Consider the following 24,321-nt stretch of genomic DNA (forward strand, 5'->3'; position numbering starts at 1 on the left):
CCGGCGGCTTAGAGAACTGAAGGAGGGAGCTGCTTGCCTCGCCTTTTATAGCTAGGCTGGGGAGAAAGACGTGTGAAAAGGCTAGAGATGGGCACGAACCTAAATACGACCCAAAAAAACCCATGAACCAGGCCGGTTTGGCGTTCTGGAACCAGGGTTCGTGGAAGCTCCTTTTCATGGAACTTCCACGAACTGTATACTGGTTCGTTGAGTCGTATTTACAGGGGCATTTAAACTGCCCCTTTAAGGGACTTGCAAGGGCAGGTCACTTTAAACTATCAGCCTGCCAGCTGATAGTTTAAAGGGACCTGCTGCGGCAGGTCCCTTTAAACTGCCCAAACCCTAGCCCCCTACCCCCAGCCCCACTCTTACCTTCCCCTGCAGTGCGGCATCCTTCCTCTCCTCCCAGGAGGGGAAGGAAGGCCATTTGGGGGGGTAGGGGGGCTGGGGTTTGGGCAGTTTAAATGGCCCTGCCACCAGCAGGTCCCTTTAAACTATCAGCTGGCAGGTGGTGAGGGGGGGAATCCCCCCTGCCGCCTGCCAGCTGATAGTTTAAAGGGACCTGCCTCTTGCAAGGCAGGAAAGGGCCCTTTAAACTGTTAAATGCCCCTTTCCCTGCCGCTGTTAAGGATGGAAAGGGGTATTTAAACCCCACGAACTGGTTCGTAACTGGTCCAGGTCCGTGGTTCATGGTTCATGAAACCACGAACCACGAATCTCCTGGTTTGTTTGTTTTTTGTTCCGTGCCCATCTCTAGAAAAGACTAGGCAAGTATCTTGCACCTTTAGGAACTTTGGAACGTCTGTGGCTGGCCTGTACATGTGCAGTTCCCATGTGGGACTGCACAGAAGACACGATGATGAATGACTGGCTCTCACCTATTGGCAAACAGAATCAGCTGGGAGAGAGGACTTCACCAAGAGACTATTCCCCAGATTCTTCAGTTCTCCCTCTCTTACAGGTCAGGTTGACCAACAGCAGGTAACAGGCCATGCAACTGATGCTAGTGTTGGTGGTTTCAAACTCACCTGTACAGCGTCACCAACCAGCAGACTAAGGGCCAAGCTACAAGTGACAAATGACACAGGTTGGACACTTGCCAGCTTCCCTCCAGTTTTGGCGGGAAATGTAGGCAGCTTGGCGGAATGTTGGACAAGTGACAGTTGAAAAGTCCATTGGACAGCAGTTGGAGAGCCAAGCTGCAAGACCAGGATGCCTACATTTCCCATCAAAACTTGAGGGAAGCTGACAATTGTCCAATCTGTGTCATTCGTCACTTGTAGCTTGGCCCTAACAGCCTTACACAAGGGGAAGACAGTCTGCAGCTAAACAAAAAGGAGATCCAGGGAGTTTGCTTCCTCCTTCCCTGCCCCAAAAACTTGTCATTTCAACTGCCAGTTGCCCTGAGCCTGGAGAAGGGAAGGGAATCCAGGCCTCTGCCGCTGGCCAGAAAAATAATGGTTGTAGGATAGTTCTCCTACTTCCGTCCAAGCAAGACTACGGAGAGAGGGAAGCTCTCCCAGGCCCAGCATATATCAATTCTGGCAAAATGATCTCCCTTCTCTTCCCTTTGGTGTTTACATTATAAGTCTGAGGGTGGGACCCGTATCTGTATTTACCTACGCCACTTTGGAAGATGATGGTGACAATCGATTCCATCATTTTTGCTGCAGATCACATTTCCCCCCAACTCTGCTAACTTATCCCCCCAAAAAGAAAAGTGGAAACTAGTTTTTAAAAACAACAATACCTTTCCATGCCTCTTCTTTAAAGCATTTAATTCTTTTTGTTGTTTTTTCATATGCTTTATATAGGCCTGTTACAAACAAACATACAAACAAACAAATTAATTTTTGTTCACAGAAATACCACATTGATTGCACAAGTAGCTTTAGTTGGGGGACCGAAGTACCACAGGCAGGAATTCAGTGTAGAACCCTAACAACAACATTTGATTTATATACTGCCCTTCAGGACAACTTAATGCCCACTCAGAGTGGTTTACAAAGTATGTCATTATTATCCCCACAACAAAACATCCTGTGAGGTGGGTGGGGCTGAGAGAGCTCTGAGAGCTGTGACTGACCGAAGGTCACCCAGCTGGCTTCAAGTGGAGGAGTGGGGAATCAAACCATGTTAGAGATTAGAGTCCTGTGCTCTTAACCACTACACCAAACTGGCTCTCTGTTAGCTTCCTTTATTCTGCTGGGCATATGAGGGCTGGGGTAAGGAGCACTTGGCACCTGCCAAGCAGTTCTGGTGTATCTCACTGCCTTCCAGTGAATAAGCCACAGCCAGAACCAACATAGCCGTTTAGAAGAGGGAGGGGAGGGAACCGGAGAACAGAAAGAGGCAGGCTTTGTATCTGTGATAGTGACAGAGTCTTCCTGCTGCCATTTTAACAGGGTATTCTAGCAGTGCCATCCCTAAGCAGAATAACATGCTTTTAAGTCCATAAAATTCAAGGATAGCATCATAAGCACAGCAAAAGGCTACTCCAGAAAACGGAGATAAGGCCAGCAAAGCAACATTTTGGAATTTTGAAGGGAAGTAAAGAGAGGCCAAGAAAAAACAGTGAGCCAACACTCAGTGGAGAGTGAGCTCACGGAGCAAGGCAGGTTCCCAATTAAACAATTATAAATTGTGTGAAAAATTTATTTTCACATCCAGCAAACCATTCAATCTTTTGACACCCACAGTTTAGGAAAAGATTGCTAAGAAACTTTTGCAAGCTTACCTTTGTTTGCTTAAGGTCTTCTAACCTTACTTGTGGAATGAGGTCAATCCCTAGGAAAAAACAACAATACACAGTCTAGCCGCATTTGTATTTTCATGGTATCTTAGTGAGTTAACATTTTCTGAAAAAGGTATGTGGATTTCGCTAAAGAAGGGTAAAAAAGGGAGTTTTAAACTGATGCTCCAGCAGAGATTGCAATCATCCTTTACTATGTGATACTGTAAGACACCTTTGGAACCCCAGATGCAGACTTACCCTTCTTAGCTTCCATCCCAGGTCCAACGCCGGAAGCAGCATTTGTTCTGAGTTCCGAGCTCGTCTGAGGAGTAACATTTGCTTTGGGATTGTTTGTTTTACCTTTCTTATCATTCTTTGAAGTGTCATTTGGAACATCCGCTATGTCACTCTGCAAGAAATAAAGAACCCAAAGATGACAAACCTAGAAAAGAGCGCAATATAGAGACCAAGGGAATCACACATGTTCATACACGGGTGGTAAAGTACAGGTCAGGGATTATGGGAACAGGCACGATCGCCACTCTTAAACCACAACCCATCATATCAAATAAGTACATGAAATCAGTTTATCTCACTTGCATTAAGTGGTATGTGAAAGGTACTTGCATAACTTCAGCAGAAGCAGATAACCCCAGTGTACAAGCTGACGGCCATTTTGTGTATAATTTAAAACTGGTTTTGGGTACACTCCACATCACTAGCAAACTTCAGGTGCCACCTAAGCCACAAACTGAAGCAGGCCCACAGCTTCCTACTCCCTGCTTAATCTAGGCCTGGTTTAAGAATCTGCAATACTTCCAGCAAATCTTCTCCCACCATTTTAGCACAGGGTAGGCAATTTCTTCTTTCTATATAGAGACGGCCACTGTTCATTTTGTCACTACATGTTTAACACAACTAGGAAATGTTTTACAATGAAAAAAACCTGGATTATTTGGAGCCAAGGATCTGCAATTATATTTCAACTATAGTTCAGTTAACTTGAGGAGGAGGATATATTTAGCAACATAACACAGAGAGACACAAATACATAATCTAGTACCATCACCACCCCCAGTCAGAAAATAGTAAAAGAGGAGCCAGACCGAGAAGGCCAAACAATTATTTGAGGAACTGACAGTGGAAAATCCACCTGAATATCAACAGGGGCGAGAAGATTTAAAAAAAAAACACTAGAAAGTGAGGAAGGAAAACTGGATCAAGCAGCGGCATTTTAACAAAATGGGAAATGTTTTAGTATCTTATCAGTAAATATTAACGGTCTGAAAGTGGATGATGAAGAATTTAAATTGAAATGTTATGCAGATGATGTGGTTTTGATAATTTTGAACGCACAGAAGACACTGCAACATGTTATGGAACACCTTGAGAGCTTTGGAAACTATTCAAGATTTAAAGTCAACAGGAAAAAAACCCCAAAATAATTCCCAAGTTTCTAACAAGAAAAGAAGAGGGAAAAGTTCAGGAACTATCAGGATGCAAAATTGCAGTAAATCCAGTAAATATTTGGGCATAAATCTAAAAGGAAAAAAAAGCAACTTTATTTAAATATAATTAAGAAGTATTATGGAGGACAATTCAAAGAGATTTAGAAAGATGGTCCAAGCTAAAATTTTCCTGGATAGGAAGAATTTCTGCAATTAAAATGACTGTTTTACTGAAAATTAACTTTTTGTTTCAAATGTTGCTGATTAGTATAAAAGATAAGACACTGAAAGACTGGTAAGGACAGATAAATCAATTTATTTGGAATGGCAAAAAGCCAAGAGTAAGATTTAAGGTACTGCAAGATGAAAGAAGTAGAGGAGGATTGGCAGTTCCAAATATCAAGTTATATTATGAAGCAGCTGGTTTGGTTTGGATTGCAGACTGGATAAAAAACCCTACAGACAGACTAATATGTTTAGAAACGGCTGACTTACCTGATGGGCTATATAATCACCTTTGGGAGAAAAGAAGAGCAAGGACACAACGAAAAGTTCAAATCTGATTCAAATCTGGGATTCAGTTAGAATGAGAATAAGCCCTATGACATCTCCAATATTTTCACCAATTGACGCCTTTTGTGATAAGAATCAGAGAAAAGATAATGACTAAAATTTATCAAGATATGATAAACTCTCAAGGAAAGATAAAATCATGGCAAGAAATTTGTGATGAAGGAAAGAAAATACAATGGTTGATATACCTTCAGGCAGTCTCCAGATTAAAAGAAGTCTTTAAGGATTACAGAAGCCAACTGAGGGATCTTACCGATTTTGAGAAGATAATCGTGCAGAAAAAGAATCACATATTGGGTCAAATTTACAAACTTTTACTTCAATATGATACAGAAACAGAACAACTTAAAATTTGTATGATAAAATGGATGCAGAATTTTGAAGAAGGTGTAACATTTCAACAATGGGAAAATTTATGGACTAAGGATATAAAATTTACCGCATGCCAATCACTTAGGGAAAATGGGTATAAGATGTTTTTTAGATGGTATATTACAACCAAAAGACATTGAAAAAATGGACAAGAAATATGTAGGATTGTGCTGGAAGTGTAAGGAAGCAGATGGCTTCTTTCATATGTGGTGGACACAGGGCTTTTTTTCTGGGAAAAGAGGTGGTGGAACTCAGTGGGTTGCCCTTGGAGAAAATGGTCACATGTCTGGTGGCCCTGCCCCCTGATCTCCAGACAGAGGGGAGTTGAGATGGCCCTCTGCGCCGCTTGGCGGCGCAGAGGGCAATCTCAACTCCCCTCTGTCTGGAGATCAGGGGGCGGGGCCACCAGACATGTGACCATTTTCAAGAGGTTCCGGAACTCCGTTCCCCCGCGTTCCCCCTGAAAAAAAGCCCTGGGTGGACATACAAAAAAAAAAAAAAAGGGGGGGGGGAATGAAAGATATACATGCTGAGATTCAGAAGATCTTAAGAGCTAATTTTGCCATGAAACCCCGGATCCTGCTGTTGGAATACCAGATAACATCGATAGAACATTACATGAACTACTTCGGTATTTGCTGACGGCAGCAAAAGTAGTCATGGCAAGCAAATGGAAAGAAGAAGAATGCCCCACTAGAGAAATTTGGAAGGATAAAATGTCAGAATATGCGGTGATGGCAAAGTTGACGAATTATATCAATAGAAGACCTATCAATAAATTTGAAGAGAAATGGGCAAGACATTTTGTTTATAATGAATAAAATTTATATGAGGTTTTAATTCTGTAAATTGGAAAGCAATTATATATTGATATATTTTATAATTGGATTTTAAGATAGTTAATTATCTAAAGATAATTGGTAGTTTAGGTAAATAATTGGTAAAACAGATTGTATAATTTGGAAATATTGGTATAAAGTTAACACGTTTATTGAAAAGTGAGGTATAAGCACAAGGTAAAGAGATGCAGAAGGGATATAAGGATTTCTTTCTGTTCACAATAAGGAACAGAAATAGGTTAAAATCTTTTATAGTATTTCATATTTATACTAAAGGTCATGGTAATCAGTTACATCAAGAAACAAGTAGTGATATTGCCAATAATTGTAATTGTTAAAAAGGAAAAAGATAGCATGGAGTAATAATGAAATAACGAGGTCTTTTTTACTATTATTAATATTAAATAATAAGCAGGAATAGGCTTGAATTTTGCTTGTGTAGTACAGATGGGAAAATATATACTAGTTAAGCTTAATAATTAATTAATAATTATATTAATCTCTATTTTAATATTGGTAAAGGTTTTGGTTTTTGAACTCTGTATTTTAGTAACCTTTGTAGCACAATCATATATTTGTCTTGACTTTCCTCTCCTTCTTCCCCCCTTTCTTTCTGTACCCCCTTTTGTTCAAATGAAATAAAATAATAAAAAAGAGGAGCCAGACAACAGAAAGGGCATGTCTGTGTTCAACAGAATGTAATTCCACATTCCTACCCTGGCTACCTTCCCGTTTGCTAAATTTTTTCAAAAAGCTTGCAGCTTGGGCCAGTGAAGGTGTGGCACTCCTGGTCTGCTGGGGGCCAGCATGGCCAGGTCCAGCCAGGGTGGGGCAGGAAGTCGACAACTGGATCTTGCCCAACTTCCTGCCTAGTTGTTTTCATTTCCATTCTGAGTGGCCGGCCAACATAGGCTGCCTGTTGGTGGTCTAGAGGGGAGGTGCGTTGGGTGGGTCTGGATCTTGCGGCCTCTTCTTACATGCCTAGGGTAATGCTGATCGCCAGTTTGGGGTCAGGAAGGAATTTTCCTCCAGACCCGATTGGCCCATGGTCCTGGAGGTTTTTTGCCTTCCTTGGGGCATGGAGCAGGGGTTCACGGGTGAAGGAACAGGATCTTTCAGCTACCTGTTTTTCACATATGTCTGGACCTCTTTGCAGAAATGGGGGGTGGTTTCCGGCTGCGGGGGTCCCTCCTACAACTTCATATGGGTGGGCATGATTATGGGCTTAGGAATTGCACTTGTGATTTCTTTCTTTCTAGTTGCCACAGGTTGATGCAAATCATTCTGGTTCACGGTGCACAGCAGTAGGTGCTGAATGATCCCCAGGCACTGTTACCGGGTGAAGGAAGCTTGTATGGCAAGTCAAAGCCATTGCTTAGAAGGAGCTGGTTCCTGTGTAAGGCTTGAGCTGCCTGATGGCATCCTCAAGGCTGGCGAGAGGCACGCCGAATCGAAGGGTCCGGCATTGGTCGGATGGTGCCAGCAGCTTGGCCTGGGGCTCCAATGCCCCTGATTCTCCAGCTTCGGACTGAGATGTTCTTTTATGACAGGGGGGCCTCCTCTGTGGCCCCCCCAATCCAGGCCCCCCATACTGTGATCAAACTTTAGAGGTGGCCAGGAAGAAATGCACAAGGCCGTGGAACAGTTCATGAGACTCGAGGGGTTTGGTGATTATTAACCCAGACATTGGCAGTGGGGAGGCCTTGTCTTTTTAATTTTAAATGGGTAAACCACTTTTTTTCAAGGATTTACGGCGTCAAAATAACCCCCTTTTCTTTGGGAGGTTAAAGAAAAGTAACCTAACACCAAACAACCGTGAAAGTTGGGCAGAACCAGGGCTTTTTTTCAGCAGGAACGCAGTGGAACGGAGTTCCGGAACCTCTTGAAAAACGGTCACATGGCTGGTGGCCCCGCCCCCTGATCTCCGGACAGAGGGGAGTTGAGATTGCTCTCCGCGCTGCTGGCATGGAGGGCAATCTAAACTCCCCTCTGTCTGGAGATCAGGGGACGGGGCCACCAGCCATGTGACAATTCTCTCTCTCTCTCTCTCTCTCTCTTTTTAAAATGTGACCATTTTCTCCGAGGGCAACCTACTGAGTTCTACCACCTCTTTTCCCAGAAAAAAGGCCCTGGGCAGAACTGCTTGCCAGCTTTTCACACAGGGAGGGAAAGAAGATCCATCCAACACATATTTAAAAACTTAACCAGACAGAGATGCCGAATGTTTAAGACGTGGGCACTCCATAATTATATATTAAGAGCAAAAAAAATTTCTCATGAAGTGGAAGCGGAAGGGGAGAACGGATTTTTGAGCTTCTAGACAAAACGCAGCTGGATCTACTTGACCGACTTAAGCCAATCAGGGCTAAATGTCCTCCTGCTATAGAGCTGGCATAAGATTATGAAAGGGAAAGCCGGCCACTCTGTTCCTTGTCAGCCACCCTCATCTTATCCCGTGAAAGCCTGCAAGGATAAACGTGAATCATTTTGGTATCCACGGTTAATTACGACTTACGGTTTCAATCCCCATCGCTCTCATCTGGTCTGCTCTTTTCTCCATGACAGATAAAAATTTCTTGGGATCTGACAAGGCATCCACAATGTCTAAGAGAGATTTAAAATAAGCATTTGAGCTATTTGGCACTTGAGATTCCTTTGCAAAAAAGTGTCATGCAATTTCTACAAAGGCTGCATGATTAAACTTTGTCAGACATTGCCCACCTCTCAATCATAGACCGATGGGGAAGAAAGGCACAGTAAGAAGAGGGGGGAAACATATCATCGATTTTCTGTACAAAGCACCATGCGAACATGGGGCAAAAACTACACACACCATTTCCTTGGAACTTCTCTCTGCAATGGCTGTGACAGCTGGCAAAACAATCCACTTTGTAAACTGGGTAGTGTCAGGGCTCATTTTGAAGGGGAACACGCAGGAATGCAGTTCCAGCAGTTCCCCAAAGAGGTCACATGTCAGGTGGCCCTGCCCACCTGACTTGGCCATTTTGGGCCCATTTCGGCCTGGACTGGGCCTCTGATGAGTGGTGGTTCACTCTCCCGCTCAGCAGCGGCCCAATCCTGACCATTTTAGGCCCCTTTCCGGCCATTTTCAGCCCCTTTTTGCCATTTTGGGCCCAATTTCGGCCCTGAATGGCCTGGCTTGGATCCAAAACAGCCAGGATAGGTGATTTCAGGGGGTGTGGCATATGCAAATCAGTTATGCTAATGACACACTTCTGGTGATGTCAAGGGGTGTAGCATATGCTAATGAGTTATGCTAGTAAGTTATGCTAATGAGTTCCTCCAGCTCTTTTTCGACAAAATGACCCCTGGGTAGTGTGGTTCTTCCTGAACGGCTGAAACTGTTTTTAAAAACTAGTAGCACTTTGAAGAACAACATTTTATTCCCCTATAAACTTTCATGGAAGGGAGCCCATTTTGATGGCATCACAAGAAGCAGGTTCTAATCCACAGAACCTTATACTGGAACAAAATTTTGGTAGGTTTTAAGGTGCCGTGACACTCCTCTTTGTTTTTGCAAGAACATACCAACATGGCTACTGTCCAGAATTAATAAATGCTTTGGATGTTTAGCATACGGCTTCTCTGAATTGCCACTTAAATACACTCAACATCATATCTACTCTAGATCCAGAGGAGTTAGCCGTGTTAGTCTGCAGCAGCAAAATAGAAAAGAGTCCAGTAGCACCTTTAAGATTAACCAACTTTAAGAGTGGTAAGCTGCAGTACTGCAGCCCAAGCTCTGCTCACGACCTGAGTTCGATCCCGGCGGAAGCCTGGTTCAGGTAGCCGGCTCAAGGTTGACTCAGCCTTCCATCCTTCCGAGGTCGGTAAAATGAGTACCCAGTTTCCTGGGGGTAAAGTGTAGATGACTGGGGAACAAACCACCCCGTTAAAAGTCTGCCAAGAAAATGTCATGATGTGACGTCCCCCTATGGGTCAGTAATGACTCAGTGCTTGCACAGGGGACTACCTTTACCTTTAAGCTTTCGAGAATCACAGTTCTCTTGTCAGATTGCATCTGACGAAGAGAACTGTGATTCTCGAAAGCTTATGCTACAGTAAAGTTGGTTAGTCTTAAAGGTGCTACTGGACTCTTCTGTATCTACTCTAAAAAGTCTTATTCCTTTGTTTGCAGGCACAACTAAATCTCTATTAAATAGATATGTTGGCTGCAATACAGAAAAACAGAGACTTCCACTCTTTCCCCAATTCACAAGCAGGAAAGAACTGCTTGCTAAAATGACCCCAATGCCTGGGTGGCCAGGATGTAGAGGGGTAAGTTTTTGAACACCCCCTTCCCTCCCAGAGATGCAAGACGAAGTGAGCCTTTCCAAACCCAGCCCTAACCCATTATTCCAAAGCAGGCTTCTATGCCTTAAGAAGACGTGATTCCCTTTTCTAAGCCCCAACTACCATGTAGGATTAGTGAGGAAACAATGGCCATTTCCACACACGTTGAATAATGCACTTTCAATGCACTTTAGTTACCTTCTAGAAGTGGATTTTGTGTTTCACACACAAAAACCCAGTTCCAAATGATCACTAAAGAGCATTGAAAGTGCATTGTCCAACGTGTATGGAAGCAGCCAACAACTTGCATTCCCTCTTCTCTTCTCCCTATTCACAAATTCAGGTGTTTTTTCGGTGTGTGGGGGGAAGGTCTCAGAACATGTACACATTCTCTATAATCCAGGATCAGGAGGGACCCAGCTCCCCGCAACGTATCTGGTATCCCAGTTTGTGGTGCCTGGGCAATCAATGTTAGGGGTAGTGGGCATGTTATGACCTCACAGCAGAACTTCCCCAAATTCAGCAGGCTAAGCCTGGGCCCTGTTCTGGTTGCCCCAGCCTTTAAGAGTCAAGTCTGTTGCAGCCTATATATCCGAGGTAAGCCTCTGAGAACTCTAAAAAAGGGCATACGGGGACCAAAAACTAGCTTTGGAGACTTACATGGCCAGTGAGTCATATCTGGCTTAAATATGAATAACCTGAAATAGTCAATAACCATCTGGCCAATTATGTCCATTAAGATATATCTTCACAAGCATGAAAACTCTCTTTTTTTGGCAATTATTCTTTTAAAAAGCCTCTAGAAATTCTCTGCTTTGCATGTGTTCTAAAACATACTCTTAATTCCCTGCTTGCTAAAATCCTCAGAACCACAAGGCACCGATTCAGTTGTTTTTACCTCCAAAACCATCTGGCACGTATGTTTTGAGCACAATATTGCAGAAGACTGTTGGCAGAGACAAAGGTTTGTTGCCTTCATTGCGAAGGGAAATGTGTCTGTAACCTGCCTGAAGACCATCCAGAGGCAATATCCTTTGGCCAATCAGTTTGTTGTTATCATCGTAAACAGCTATCCTCAAGACAGCAAGGTCTGGGAGAATAACCTAGGAGATCCAAGAACAAAGGTGATTATTGATAATCACAGTGTAAGATATTCTATAACTCTCATCTTCGGAGGAATCTTGGAAACACATTCAGGGCCAACTGAGTCATGGAAGATCTCCTACCTGGTCGGGTTTTGACTCTGGCTCTTTCCAGGCGACCTCCTCTGCCTGCTGGCCCCACCCCCTGCCTCTACATGATGGCTGGCCCGGGACCACGACGCCTACATGAGGAGGAAGTGTCCACACTTATGCTCCCTTCCCGTGGCCAATGGTGCTGCTTTCCAAACAGCGTTGATCACGGGGCAGGAGTGAACTTAGACTCTGCACACAGGCACCCTTCTCATGAACTGGCAGTCCTGGGGAGGGGGCAGTGTGCTCTTGCTGCTCCCCCTCCTCAAATGGTCTATCAGCACATAGATGGGTCACCTGAATGGAGCTAATATTAGCCTGTATTCCAGAGGCTCTGGAAGAGTGTCTGTCTACTTCTATATAGTACTTGTCGTGGGCTGCGAGAGATTAACTTGAAACTATCTTACTAAAGAATTCTGCTCGTTTTGACTGTTTTGAATTTGATGTTCATAAAAATATAAATGCAAGTAATCTGAATGAGAAAAAGTAAGCCCAGGGTGATAAACTTAAATAAGCTTTGGCTATTGAAAAGGGCAGGGAATCCCAGATGACTTGTGGCTAATCAGTATTCCGATTCAGGCAACACCAGCCTTGGTGGCATTTATGTGTGACCCAGAGAGGTGGAGGTGCCCCCTCCTCTAAGGCCATGCCCAGTAACATCTACACCCGTCACCCCTGAGGTTTGGCTGGGCTGTGTGACCACGATTAACAAAACCACCTGGACAAGTGAAAAGACTTCTCTCTTTCAAGCACATGTAAACTTGGGCCTCTTAATCTGTGAACACACACAAATCGGGACTGTATTCCTTGCTCTTCAAACCCAGCAGGACTTCCCGGCCCTAGGAAATGTGATTCTTATGGATGTGGGACCAGCAAATACTAAAAACCCAAGAGGTCAGGAGGCTGCATGCGAGGGGTGGGGGAGGAAGGGGGTGGAATTGCCCTCTCCTTCCTTTTCTCTTGGCAGAGCACAGTTCAGCTTCCTGAAGGTCCCATAAACCCAAGGACAAAATCTTTCCCAGGATTAGATCAAGATGGGTAGCCGTGTTAGTCTGTCTGTAGCAGTACCTGAAGAAGTGAGCTGTGACTCGTGAAAGTTCATGCCCTACCACAAATTTTCTTAGTCTTATAGGTGCTACTGGACTCTTGCTCTTTCTTAGAATTGGGAGTGATGGGGGGGGGGAGGGACTGATGGGGGGCGGGGGGAGTGTGGTAGCAAAGGGACCTACATCTGACAGCACCTTCTACAGATGGGATGTGGGATCCAATCCATATATCCAGGAAAGCAGGAATAATAACACATGAGAAAAGGATACAATTTCTGGCTACAAAACACTAATACAAAGGGGAGGGGGGGGGACGAGACCTGCTGTGAAGTTTTGTTCTGGATGGAGGAATCGAACAACGGAGGTTCCCCCCCCCAAATGTCACTAAACAATGGAGAGATGGCAATCTACTTTGAGATAAAAAAAATCTCCATCTACTCCTACAGGAATTCCTTCTCCTTCCCGCTTCCCAGATAAGTACAAGCAAGCTAAAAAGTCTAAACTAGTAATACGTCAACTATTAACAATACTGCAGTATTAGAATCAGCAGCCGTCCACCCAAAGAACATGGCGTGGTAGGACAGGAAACAGTAAAATGCTCAGGGAATCTAAACTCAGTGATGCCCATGTGAAATATCCCATCCTCAGAATTCAGGTGGGACAAATTAACACCACAACCCCCACCGAGAATGAAATTTCATGCCAAGTCCACTTTTTCTCTCAGCTGACAGAGGACAGAAGTTTATTTGGTCAAGATTCAGGTCCAGCCGCACCTTAAAGACCAACTAGATTTCCAGAGTCAAAGCTTTGACAAAGGGAGCTTTGACTCTTCAAAGCTTATACCCTGGGAATCTAGTTGGTCTTTGAGCAAGACTCGGATCTTGCTCTTCTGCTACAGACCTACAGACTGCCCACCTGAATCAGTTTACCTGGGAAAAGCAAGAATGCTATCATTCTGGGAGGGAGAGTTCTATCAATGTCATATTTTTATAGCACCTTCCCACTGAAGGCTGCATCTGTACAAGCATAAACATGAATCCACAGTGCTGAGCGAAGGTATGAATAGAGGGCCATGATTGGTGTGCAAATTTCACCTGTGATATTCACCCATCTCACTCTCTCACATTGCTTCTTTCCAGCACTTATACCCTGCCTTTCTACCAATAAGGTGCTCACAAACTCCTAAAAAACATTTTTAAAGGATTTTTTAAAATTAAAAAATGGGGGCTGCAATGGCTCAGATTCTCCCCCCCCCCATTTTTGTGCCCCTGTGAGTGGGCTGGAGAAAGATGACAAGGGTCCTTATCCCACCCATCAACTGATCCGACTATTTCCCCAGTTGCTGCTTCCTTAGGGCTGCTGGGAATGATCACTAAAGTTGCTGATGGATGGAGTTTCTATAATGTTCTGAGCGTGTGAAGAAGAGGCTGTGGCTTGGTGGTGGAGCATCCACTTTTGTGAAGGAAGTCCGAGGTTCAGTCCCCAAGACTTCCAGTTAAAAGGATCGGATACTGGATGATGTGAAAGAGCTCTCTACTTAGGAGATCCAGGAAAGCCACTGCCAGGCAGGTGGGACGATGCTGACCCAGTAATAGTCCGGTTCAGGGCACTCTGTGAACATACCTCAGAAATGAATCTCTCGGTTAAAGTGGATTTTGACATCTTTGCCCCACAAGGAAATACTGTAAGGGAACAAAGCTCCTCTATTTTTCTGATACATGTCTTGGGATTGTTGTAAAAATATAAGGTCCTTCAGGCATCATGTCTGAACAACGTGCGTGTACATGTTTTGCACACAAAGGAATTTTGAAATCTCTAGAAGGTAGAGTTGACCCTATGCTAAACATGGAGTCTTGTACTGATGACCATTTTACCTGGATAGATGATATTTTTAATAACTAACAGGCAGGGCTTTTTTTCAGCTGGAACGCAGTGGAACGGAGTTCTGGCTCCTCTTGAAAATGGTCACATGGCCGGTGGCCCCGCCCTGTAATCTCCAGACAGAGGGGAGTTGAGATCGCCCTCCGCACCACTCCAGCGTGGAGGGCAATCTAAGGGCCAAGCTACACATGACAAATGACACTTGAACAGCAAGTGTATTTCTCCCTGTTCACTTGCCCTCCACTCAATCCACTTGCCGTTCAAGTGTCATTCGTCATGTGTAGCTTGGCCCTAAACTCCCCTCTGTCTGGAGATCACGGGGCGGGGCCACCAGCCCTGTGACCGTTTTTACTGAGGGCGACTTAAACTTTAAAAAACTCCCCCCTTGTTCCAGTTGACCCAAAATGACATCATTGTGCGGTCCTGGGAGCTGAGTTCCACCACCTCTTTTCCCAGAAAAAAAGCCCTGCTGACAGGGATGTAATTTCTGAAAAACTGAAGGCTGGGGACACTGCCCCTAAGAACAGAGAGCTAAGAGAATGCTCTTTGAAGAGAACCTTTGCCATAGGCTTGAGTGGATCTGTAACAACCTTTACAATGTGGAATCCTGGGGGCTGTGGGAGGTTTGACTTGTTCAGATATTCTCAGGAATCTTGTAATTTGTGGGTGAGAAATGAGAGGCGGTGTACAAGTAGAATCAAACAGATTTACATCTGTACTGGCACCGTTCTTTCCTAACCAAAGGAACTCGGGTATGTCCGAGGGCTCGGACGGACAAGTCCAAGATCATGCACCTCCATTGGTCTAAAAAATGCAAACTGCAGGCTCATGCTTTGGGGCTGTGCAGCAAAGGGAGAGGGGATTTAACCCTTCAGCCCTCCCACTCAGTTTTGTTAACCGAAACTGGACTCCTTGCTTTGTTAACAGCATTTTAAAGGGGAGGGAGGGGAACCACATCTTCCTTTTAAAATGCCAACAGCAGAGCAGAGAAGCTGGCAGCAAAAGACTCCACAGATAGGCAATGAGGCTGAAGGCAGATGCAGTGAGCCCCTGCTCCCCTCCATCCACTAAGGATAACATGCCACCGTAGTTAGGCCGTTTAAGACTGTGGCTTGACCCACTGCAAAGTGTCTGTTACTTGTGGCTTGCTCCACCTTCATTTTAAACCTTTTCTACAGTTACAGAATCAATTGTTTATTCAGCAATATCCCAACTCGCATGCATGTTTACACACACCCAGACTGATCCAACATAAGCATTAAAAGATACCATCATCACAGCTTCCCACAGTGGAATGACAACACAGAATATGCATCACAACAGTGGCACCTTCATTGTTTTTTTTTAGTAACAGGAGGACAGTAATACACAATCCACACATTACCTGCTAAGAGATTGCATGAAGTCTGTGCAGTTAAAGGGAGGCACAATAAAGCCTAGACTTACTGCTTATTCTAGCACTCCGCTGAGCAAAATCTGAGGTCTTCCTCCAGGCTAAGGAGCCTTCTGCCAACTTAAGCTGCTCTTCGTTTGGAGGAAGACCCACTTTAGTTCCCCCACTCTTTAGGCTGGGGGAAGGATCCTTGGAAGATGGCTGGATCCACCATGGTACTAAAGACGTTTTTCTTTTGCTTGCAGGGCTCTGGCACCGTGCTTATTTGAAACTACCTTCCAAACGGACTCTGCCCCTCCCTAATTTTATTAGCCCAAATATCAGCTCTATAAAACTTGTGCCAAACTACTGAAAAAATTTATATCTAATGTTAACCCACAATCATCTTTTCCAAAAAGAATGTGATCGCTAGGGGAAAAAAACCCACTACTAAAGAAAAAGGAGCAGGTAATCATTCTGCATTTCGGACAACAGAACAAGTGAAAGCATCAAAGACATTGTCGAAGACAGCACCATTAATGCACATACTTGGGATGAAACTTTGGCTGAAAAAAATAGAATGGGATATCAAACAGACACTGCTCACTGCAGCCAAGAGTGAGGACACGTGCCGTTCTGACAGATCTTTCCACAGACGAGATTGTAACTGTGTACCAAATACGGTGCAACTAGTTTGTGTTAGTTTCCTCATTACATAAGGTTTGGTACTATGAGTACCGCAAAATGAACTGAGAATTAAGTAGCAGAATCTTCCAAATGGTAGGACGGAGTGGGATATACTGCTTTTAATATGCAGGCAGAGATTTCCGTTCTTTAATATGAAAAGCTCCTGCAATTTAAAAAAAGTAGCGTAGCAATGACAGAAATATACTCCTGATGTGGTATTTATTTAGTTAAGGGGGGGGGGGGGGTTGTCTGGAGATGGACTCGTGGCACCCCCGGACTCCCGGCTCAGCCAACCCCCAACCCACTGCGGCACTCACCGGCCGGGATGACGGGCCTTCAGAGCTGCAGGGAGGGGCTGCACGACAAGGAGCTGGCAGGGAGTGCTCTGGTGGAGACTCAGAGCCCGGGAGCCAGGCAACAACATAGACCGGCGGGGAGGGCCAGCAGCAGTGTGCCGTTCTCCACGAAGCTCCCGGGCTGAGCCAGCTGGGCAGAGCAGAGCAGGTGGAGCCTGGGAATAGGATGCCGCCGCAGGCTGCGGCGGAAGCAGCTGCAGAGAGAAGCCAATGGTGGTGCGCTGGCCCCAGCAGGGCGCCAGGGCTGAAGTGCTGCAACGCAGCCGCCTTGAACACTGCCCCAGGGAGTGCCCAGAAGTCCGGCCCTCAGCCCAGGGTGAAGAAGTCAGCTCAGACTTCTGTGCCCCACCCCTGCCGTGGGCTGGCATGGGTGCCGCCCCATTTGTCCCTGCGGGGCCCTATCAGTGTCCCCGGGGATCCTGACTGGCTGTGGGGGGGATGAATTGGCTCCACCCCAATTCATCCCCCCCACAGCCAGTCAGGATCCCCGGGGACACTGATAGGGCCCCGCAGGGACAAACAGGCGGCGGCACCCATGCCAGCCCCGGCAGGGGTGGGGCACAGAAGTCTGGCCCCACTTGGGAACCACCTTGGAGGTGGGACAATGGGAAAGAGGGCAGGGGTGGACATGAGGGGAAGGATAAAAGGAAGGCTCCAGACTGGCCAGGGAGGAGAGAGCAGGTCTGCCCCTGATGCTAGGGGACAGCCTCAATGGTGGTGCCAAGCAAAGAGGGGGAGAACCCACAGGACCACCCTTTCTGAGGCTAATGGGGGAGCCCTCACTTGGTGGTAGGCCAGGGGGAACCAGGGGCTGGCCAGGCGGCCTGTGTTAGGAACACAGGATGGAGGCAGAAAGTCCCACCAGAGAGCTGACAGCCAATGGGTGGCTGAGTGGAGTGAAGACAGGCATGACATTTTCTAACAGAAGGAATTTTTAAAAAGGTTTCATCTGTCCCCACCCATTCCCATCACCATCCTACCACCTCAAAATTCTGCTCTCTCGGAGTTCCGGCAGGTGAGATTAAGTCCAGCTGGTCTGGTCTGTCTTTAATATACAGGTTGCTACAGCCTCAATTGGTCTCGGGCCATGCACGGAAGGGAGCAGGGATTTACCCCTTCCATCTCCTCAGTATTCAAAGTACTCCAATTTGATCTTGGCATGTTAAAGGAGAAACCATGAAGCCTTTAAAACATATTTTCTCCTTTAAAATTTCAGCAGTAGGACAGAGGAGCGGTTTCAAACAGCAAAACTGATGGGAGGCTGACAGGTTAAATGCCCTGCCTCCTTCATGGCCCCGAGGAAAACTGAGGCAGCACCTGCTTGCAATTTGCATCTTATGGATGTGTGTTCATCTATGTAGACCAGTTTGGGAACACAGAAACCGTGTAGCTTCTTCTACTGTTATGGTGAGAAAAGTTCTGCAAAACAACACGTGTGCACTCACCATCCTTTAAGAATTGTATTTACTAAACAGTGTTGAGAACATTCTTGGTGGAAGAGAGAAAAATGTACATGATGCACACAGGTCGAGGGAGCTGGCCACAGATGTGGGGCGGGGGCAGCACCCTCCTGACTCATTCCATGTAATGACATTGACCTTAGCGTTGGATGCCGCATCTCACCTGCCCTCTTGGCTGAAGGAACAGTGCAAGATAGCAGCCACTGCCAGGGCAGGGAAGACGTCGTGCTCGCCAAGGAATGCGGAGGGTCGCCAGTTGGAGCTCGTTCTGAGCAGAGGGCATACCTGGAACACAGGCACAGCTGCGCACGAGATGAGCTCCTCCAAGGAGGAGGAAGCGAGGAGGAGGAAAAGCCAAACAGAAAAAATAAAAATCACGTGATAGCGACAAGAGAGTCTCTCTTTTAAAAAAAACCCTCCTAGGATTAATTCATAGCCTTAATCATGTCGAAAAGCGTACCGGGCGCCGCTTCAGCCTACAACCGCAGGGAGGATGTTCTAGCAGGACTCGGCCCTTTCTAAGTAATCCTTGCTCAGGGTGCTCAAACTCAAGCAGAAACATCCCTCACGATTAAGGCTGCAAAACGCAAGCGTGCTTTCGGAATACCGTGTCATACCTTTCGGAATACGAACGATTCTTCATTGTAAACAGGATTCAGACCGTTGTTCATCACCATCCGTGTTCGGAATTCTTTGCGGATTGTGTCTGTAGGCAGGCCGTACATATCCACTTCTACGTAAGTGCCAATTTTTTTGTCTGATAAAAACTGACCGGATATCACCTTCAAAGGAAAGTATTAAAAATAATTAGAGTCCTTAGGTTAGCAACAAACTATAACACGCTCAAGATGCAATAACTCAATAGATAATCAACAGACAGTGGAGAAAGACCTTTACAGGATTATATGAAGCTGCCTTTGTCTGAGACAGAGCAGCTTTACATGAGCGGCCACAGCTCCCCTGGGGCTCTAGCAGATATCACACCAGAGATCTTTCTGTTGGACTGAATCTGGGATCTCGGACAAGCATGCAGTCTACCATTGAGTCCTCCTCTTTGATTCCTTTTCATTTGGATCTTTGTATATTGAATATCAACTGCGGGTGTTTTTCTGTTTAATAGGTTCCTGCCCGCTGGCTAGAGAAATGTGCTTGGGGGGCCAGGATGGGGTGAGAGATGGTGCCACAATTGGATGGGGTAGGGGGAGATGTGGTGGTGAGAGAAGAGCAGGCCAGGGAAGGGGAAGGGTCAGCAGACAATTGCATGCTGTTGCCCTTTCTGGCTCTTCTTCCAACCAAAGTGATGGTGGCAATCGTATAAAAACTCTGCCAGGCTACAAAATCCTGGTGCCAAATGCCAGGTCAGTCCCAGGCAAACCAGCAGCCACCCAGGATTTAATCATGGATAAAAAGGCTGACCTGGTATGTATCACTGAGACTTGGCTGGGGGCGGGGGCGGGTTAACCTCTCCCACCTGTGTCCCCCACGGTACTCAGTGATACATCAGCACAGATCTGGCCACGGAGGTAATTTCACTGCTGTCTATAAGGACTGCATCATCCATGCAAGACACTTCCAGCTTCGAGGCTGTGTACCTAATGTCGGGGTTGAGGGACAGGATTGGGATTCTGCTGGTGTACTGCCCACTGCCTGAACTGCTGGAGGCAGTCTTGGAGCGGTGCCAAGGACCCACAGGCTTGGTGGCTCAGGGTTTCATGGCCTCCATGACAACCGTGGGCCTGTCAGGTAATAACCAGTCCGACATATTGTGCAGGTCACACTCTTGATCCCCTATTTGGTTCTGAGCAGGTGGAATGCAATCTGAGGGCGGAGGAACTGACAAGGGTTCCTTTGTCCTGGACAGACCCCTGCTCACAGGGACACCAAGACTCTGTTAAAATGAACTCCCCCCACAGCCAGATGGCTTTTTGACTGCCCAAAGGAGAGCCAGTTTGGCGCAGTGGTTAAGGGTGTGAGACTTTAATCTGGAGAGCCGGGTTTGATTCTCCACTCCTCCACTTGAAGCCAGCTGGGTGACCTGGACTAGTCAGGGTTCTTTGGAGCTCTCTCAGCCCCACCCACCTCACAGGGTGATTATTGTTGTGGGGATAATAATGACATACTTTGTAAACCGCTCTGAGTGGGCATTAAGTTGTCCTGAAGACTGGTATATAAATCAAGTATTATTATTATTTATTATTGTCAATGCTCTGGTGGACTCAGTAATGAAGAAACGTTCTAGATGGTGGACACAATTGCTCCCAGGGCCCTCTCTCTAGTATCAGAGCCCAGGTAGCCCCTTGATTTACTGCAAGTGATGAAAAGACAAGGGAGATGGCTACATTGATAGCGGAGGAAGACGGGACAAATCTGATAAAGCGGAAGTCCATTTTAAAGCATACTCCGTGGTGGTGATGACGGCAAAGAAGCGTCACTTTCCTACCACCATTGCATCTGCACAATGTAGATCAGCGGCCTTTCAGGTTCTGGCCAGCTGCGACCATTTTGCTCAGCACTCTGCAAATAAAATCCCCTGCAGCCATTCTGCCTTGGATTCTACATTAGCAGTGACAGGGTCGGATGGCACCAAGGTGCCAACCTGCCCAGATGTCTTTTCAGTTTACGCAGTCTGAAGACATGGGCAGGATCCTTGGGGGCTGAGGGCTGCCACATGCTTCTATGACCCGTACCTTTCCTCGCTACTTATATCACCTGGGCAGGGGGGGCTGGCTGACTGAGTCTGAGAGGTAGTTAAAGCCTCCTTGAGAGATATTACCTCTGTGTCCCAGCCCTGAAACACTTTTAAGGATGCCTACCCTGGACCCAGGAAATCTCAACAATCCGCCAGTCTCAAATGTTACATTCTTGAGCAAGCCGGATGGTGGCTGGACAACTTCAAGCACTCCCGGATGAGGCAAATTGTTTAGGTGCTTCCATTCAAATCTGGTTTTAGGCGTGCTTAAGGGGCTGAAACAACCTTTGTTGCCCTGGTGGATGACCGGTGGTAGGAGACAGACAGAGCGAGAGCAACTCTACTGATTCGCTTGGACCTCTCAGTGGCTTTCGATACCACTGGTCATGGTATTCTTCTGGACCACCTTTCCAAGTCGGGATTAGGAGGCACCATTTTGCAGTGGTTTCGGTCCTACCTGGAAAGTAGGTTTCAGAAAGTTGATGCTGCGGTACTGCTGATTAGCCCTTTGGTTTGCGGGATCCTGCAAGGTTCCATCTTACTCCCTATGTTTTTTTATCATCTACATGCAACGGCTGGGTGAGGTCATCTGGAAATTTGGTCTGGGTGGTCACCAATATGTGGATCACAGTCTACTCTATCTTGTGCTCCTGGATGATTCCAGGGAGGCTGCAGACACTCTGAACTGGCATCTGGGGGCAGTTTTGGAGTAGAAGGGAGCTCATAAACAGAAACAATTCTGACAACAAGATCCAAGTGCTGCTAGTAAGCAGAAGTTCTGACCAGCGACGGAATTCCACAACCCTTAAAGGAACAGGCCTATTGTTTGGGGTGCTCCTCCTGGACTCGGGCCTACTGTCTGATAAGCAGGACTGCATTTTAGTAGGTTTCACTGGTTAGCGAGCTGAGACTTTTACGGGGCAGAAAAGATCTGGCACGGGTTTGGGCTGAGTCATCCTATAAGAGTTTCCCAGGGTGTGGAATGCTAATGGAGGGAGGCTTCACTGTATCCTGAGGAGGTTCTTTTGCATATGGATTGGTGCTTGAGAGAAGATTGGTGCTTGAGAGAAGATTAGCATATCAAGCACCAATCCATATGCAAAAGAACCTCCTCAGGATACAGTGAAGCCTCCCGCCATTAGCATTCCACACCCTGGGAAACTCTTACAGGATGACTCAGCCCAAACCCACCTTTCTGAGTAGATATAAATTACCTGCCAACATCTTTTCCATACTGTGACACTGAGAGATCTCTCTCTTTTGGTGCTACACCTCTGAAGATGCCAGTCACAGCTGCTGGCGAAATGTCAGGAACTACAATGCCAAGACCACAGCGATACAGCCCGGAAAATCCACAACAGCCAAGGATCATCTAGTCCAACCCCCTGCACAAATGCAGGAAATTCACAGCTACCCCCCTCCCCACTCGGCACCTTCCCACCTCCCTGGGAACCCCTGCTCTATGCCCAGAGGAAAGCAAAAAACCTCCAGGATCTCTGGCCAATCTGGCCTGGAGGAAATTTCCTTCCTGACCCCAAAGTGGTAGCCACTTTGTCAAAGTGGCAACTGGAAAGGGCCACGAGAGCCTCACACTAGCTCATGCCCTCCCTCTCCTGATCTGCCTACATTCGTATTGAGTCACAGAATCATCATAGCGATCAGGTGGCCACCTAGCGTCCAAGGAAGGAGACACTGTAGGTCCAAGATCCTGGAGGTGTTTCTCCATCTTCTGGGCATGGAGTAGGGGTCACTGAGCAGTCGGGGGTGGGGTGGGGATTTGTGAATGTTCTGCATTGTGCAGGGGGTTGGACTAGATGACCCTAGACGTCCCTTCCAACCCTATGTTTTCCTTAACAGCATTCACCAATCAGATCCAAAGGGGAGAGAGCCTTTATGTTACTAATAAACTCTGTTGGTGGGAAGGGGGAATGTGGACAATACACACAGACAGACCCAGATGCCAGCTCTGCCCTTGTATCTACCCAGGGAATACAATTACAGGACCCAATGGCATCAGCTACACTGTCTCTGGCTCTTACAGCTGCTCATCCTCCAATCTGATATATGCCCTCATGTGCCAACAATGTCCATCTACTCTGTACATTGGACAAACTAGCCAACCTACGCAAAAGATTAAATGGACACAAATCTGACATTAGAAATGGCAATGTCCAGAAATCAGTGGGAGAACACTTCAATCTACCAGGACATTCCATCAAAGACTTAAAGGTCACAGTAGTTCAACAGAAACCTTTCAAAAACAAAATCCAACGGGAAGCTGCTGAATTGGAATTCATATGTAAATTTGACTCTGTCAAGCTGGGACTGAATAGGGACTATGAATGGTTATCTCATTATCAGAGGTAACTGATTTCCTTAACAGAAGCAAACTGATCTCTATATCAAAAGGAGCTGTTTGCATCTCCATATCTGAAGGAGCTGTTTGCATCTACTCCGCCCTCCCCTCTCCTCCTCTATATCTGACCAGTTTCTTTTTGCCCTCCATGCATCTGACGAAGAGAACTTGATTCTCGAAAGCTTATGCTACAATAAAATTGGTTAGTCTTAAAGGTGCTACTGGACACTTTTTGATTTTGCTACTACAGACTAACACGACTAACTCCTCTGGATTTAATTTGTTAGCTGCTTTGCTGGCCCTTATGATGGCATAAAGGCGGGGTATAAATTTTGCTAAATGAAAAACAAATTTACTATCAAGCTGTACATTGCCATCTCTAGCCAAAGTAGTTTTTTGTCATTGTCATGGATACTCTTACCTGTACTGAACATGTTGCTGCAATTACACCATCTACAGGGGTTTCAGAGAAAGGGTCAAATGTCCGATCAGGTCTCCGCATAAAATCTGGTTTAAGAAGATACCTTAAATTTCAAAAAGACACACACACACATGCACAAATAGAAGACATGTTTTTAACAACAGAAACTTCATACTGAAAATGTACAGCAGCTGCCGAGCATTTGTTTTTGAAACATATGTTTGAAGCTATACACTGAGAGCTACTGCAATTTTAACCCATTGAACCATGAAAAATAAAGCCACAATAATCAGAAAGAGTTACTTACATCATAGGCTAATCATTTCCGACATTTACAGTGCAATCCTAAGCACGGTTACTCCAGTCTAAGCCCACTGAAGTCAATGGGCTTAGTTCGACTGAAGCAACTCTGCTTAGAATTGCACTGTTGTTCTCAAACAGAGTGTCCCTGGACATGACTCAGAGCCCTGCCTCCCATCTGTGTGGGGTGACTGGAAGACTGTCCCTTAAGCAACCAGCCTGCCTCTTCCCTTGCTTTTTG

The 24,321-nt window shown here is 46.0% G+C and overlaps 1 protein-coding gene across 2 annotated transcripts in view; it reads right to left on the reverse strand.

Moving 5' to 3' along the window:
* The window catches only part of PLCB4 (phospholipase C beta 4), a 263,529-nt gene that overhangs the window by 23,362 nt on the left and 215,846 nt on the right, over nt 1-24,321 (reverse strand). For both annotated transcript variants that reach the window (XM_054975769.1, XM_054975775.1), the window contains 7 exons: nt 23,781-23,883; nt 18,932-19,096; nt 11,179-11,383; nt 8,482-8,570; nt 2,993-3,143; nt 2,738-2,787; nt 1,751-1,816 (listed from right to left, as the gene is read on the reverse strand). In XM_054975769.1, coding sequence (XP_054831744.1) covers nt 1,751-1,816; nt 2,738-2,787; nt 2,993-3,143; nt 8,482-8,570; nt 11,179-11,383; nt 18,932-19,096; nt 23,781-23,883 — 829 coding nt within the window. The remainder of the gene's footprint in view (nt 1-1,750; nt 1,817-2,737; nt 2,788-2,992; nt 3,144-8,481; nt 8,571-11,178; nt 11,384-18,931; nt 19,097-23,780; nt 23,884-24,321) is intronic.

This window comes from Eublepharis macularius, chromosome 1, assembly GCF_028583425.1.
Source record: "Eublepharis macularius isolate TG4126 chromosome 1, MPM_Emac_v1.0, whole genome shotgun sequence".
Classification (NCBI taxonomy): Eukaryota; Metazoa; Chordata; class Lepidosauria; order Squamata; family Eublepharidae; genus Eublepharis; species Eublepharis macularius.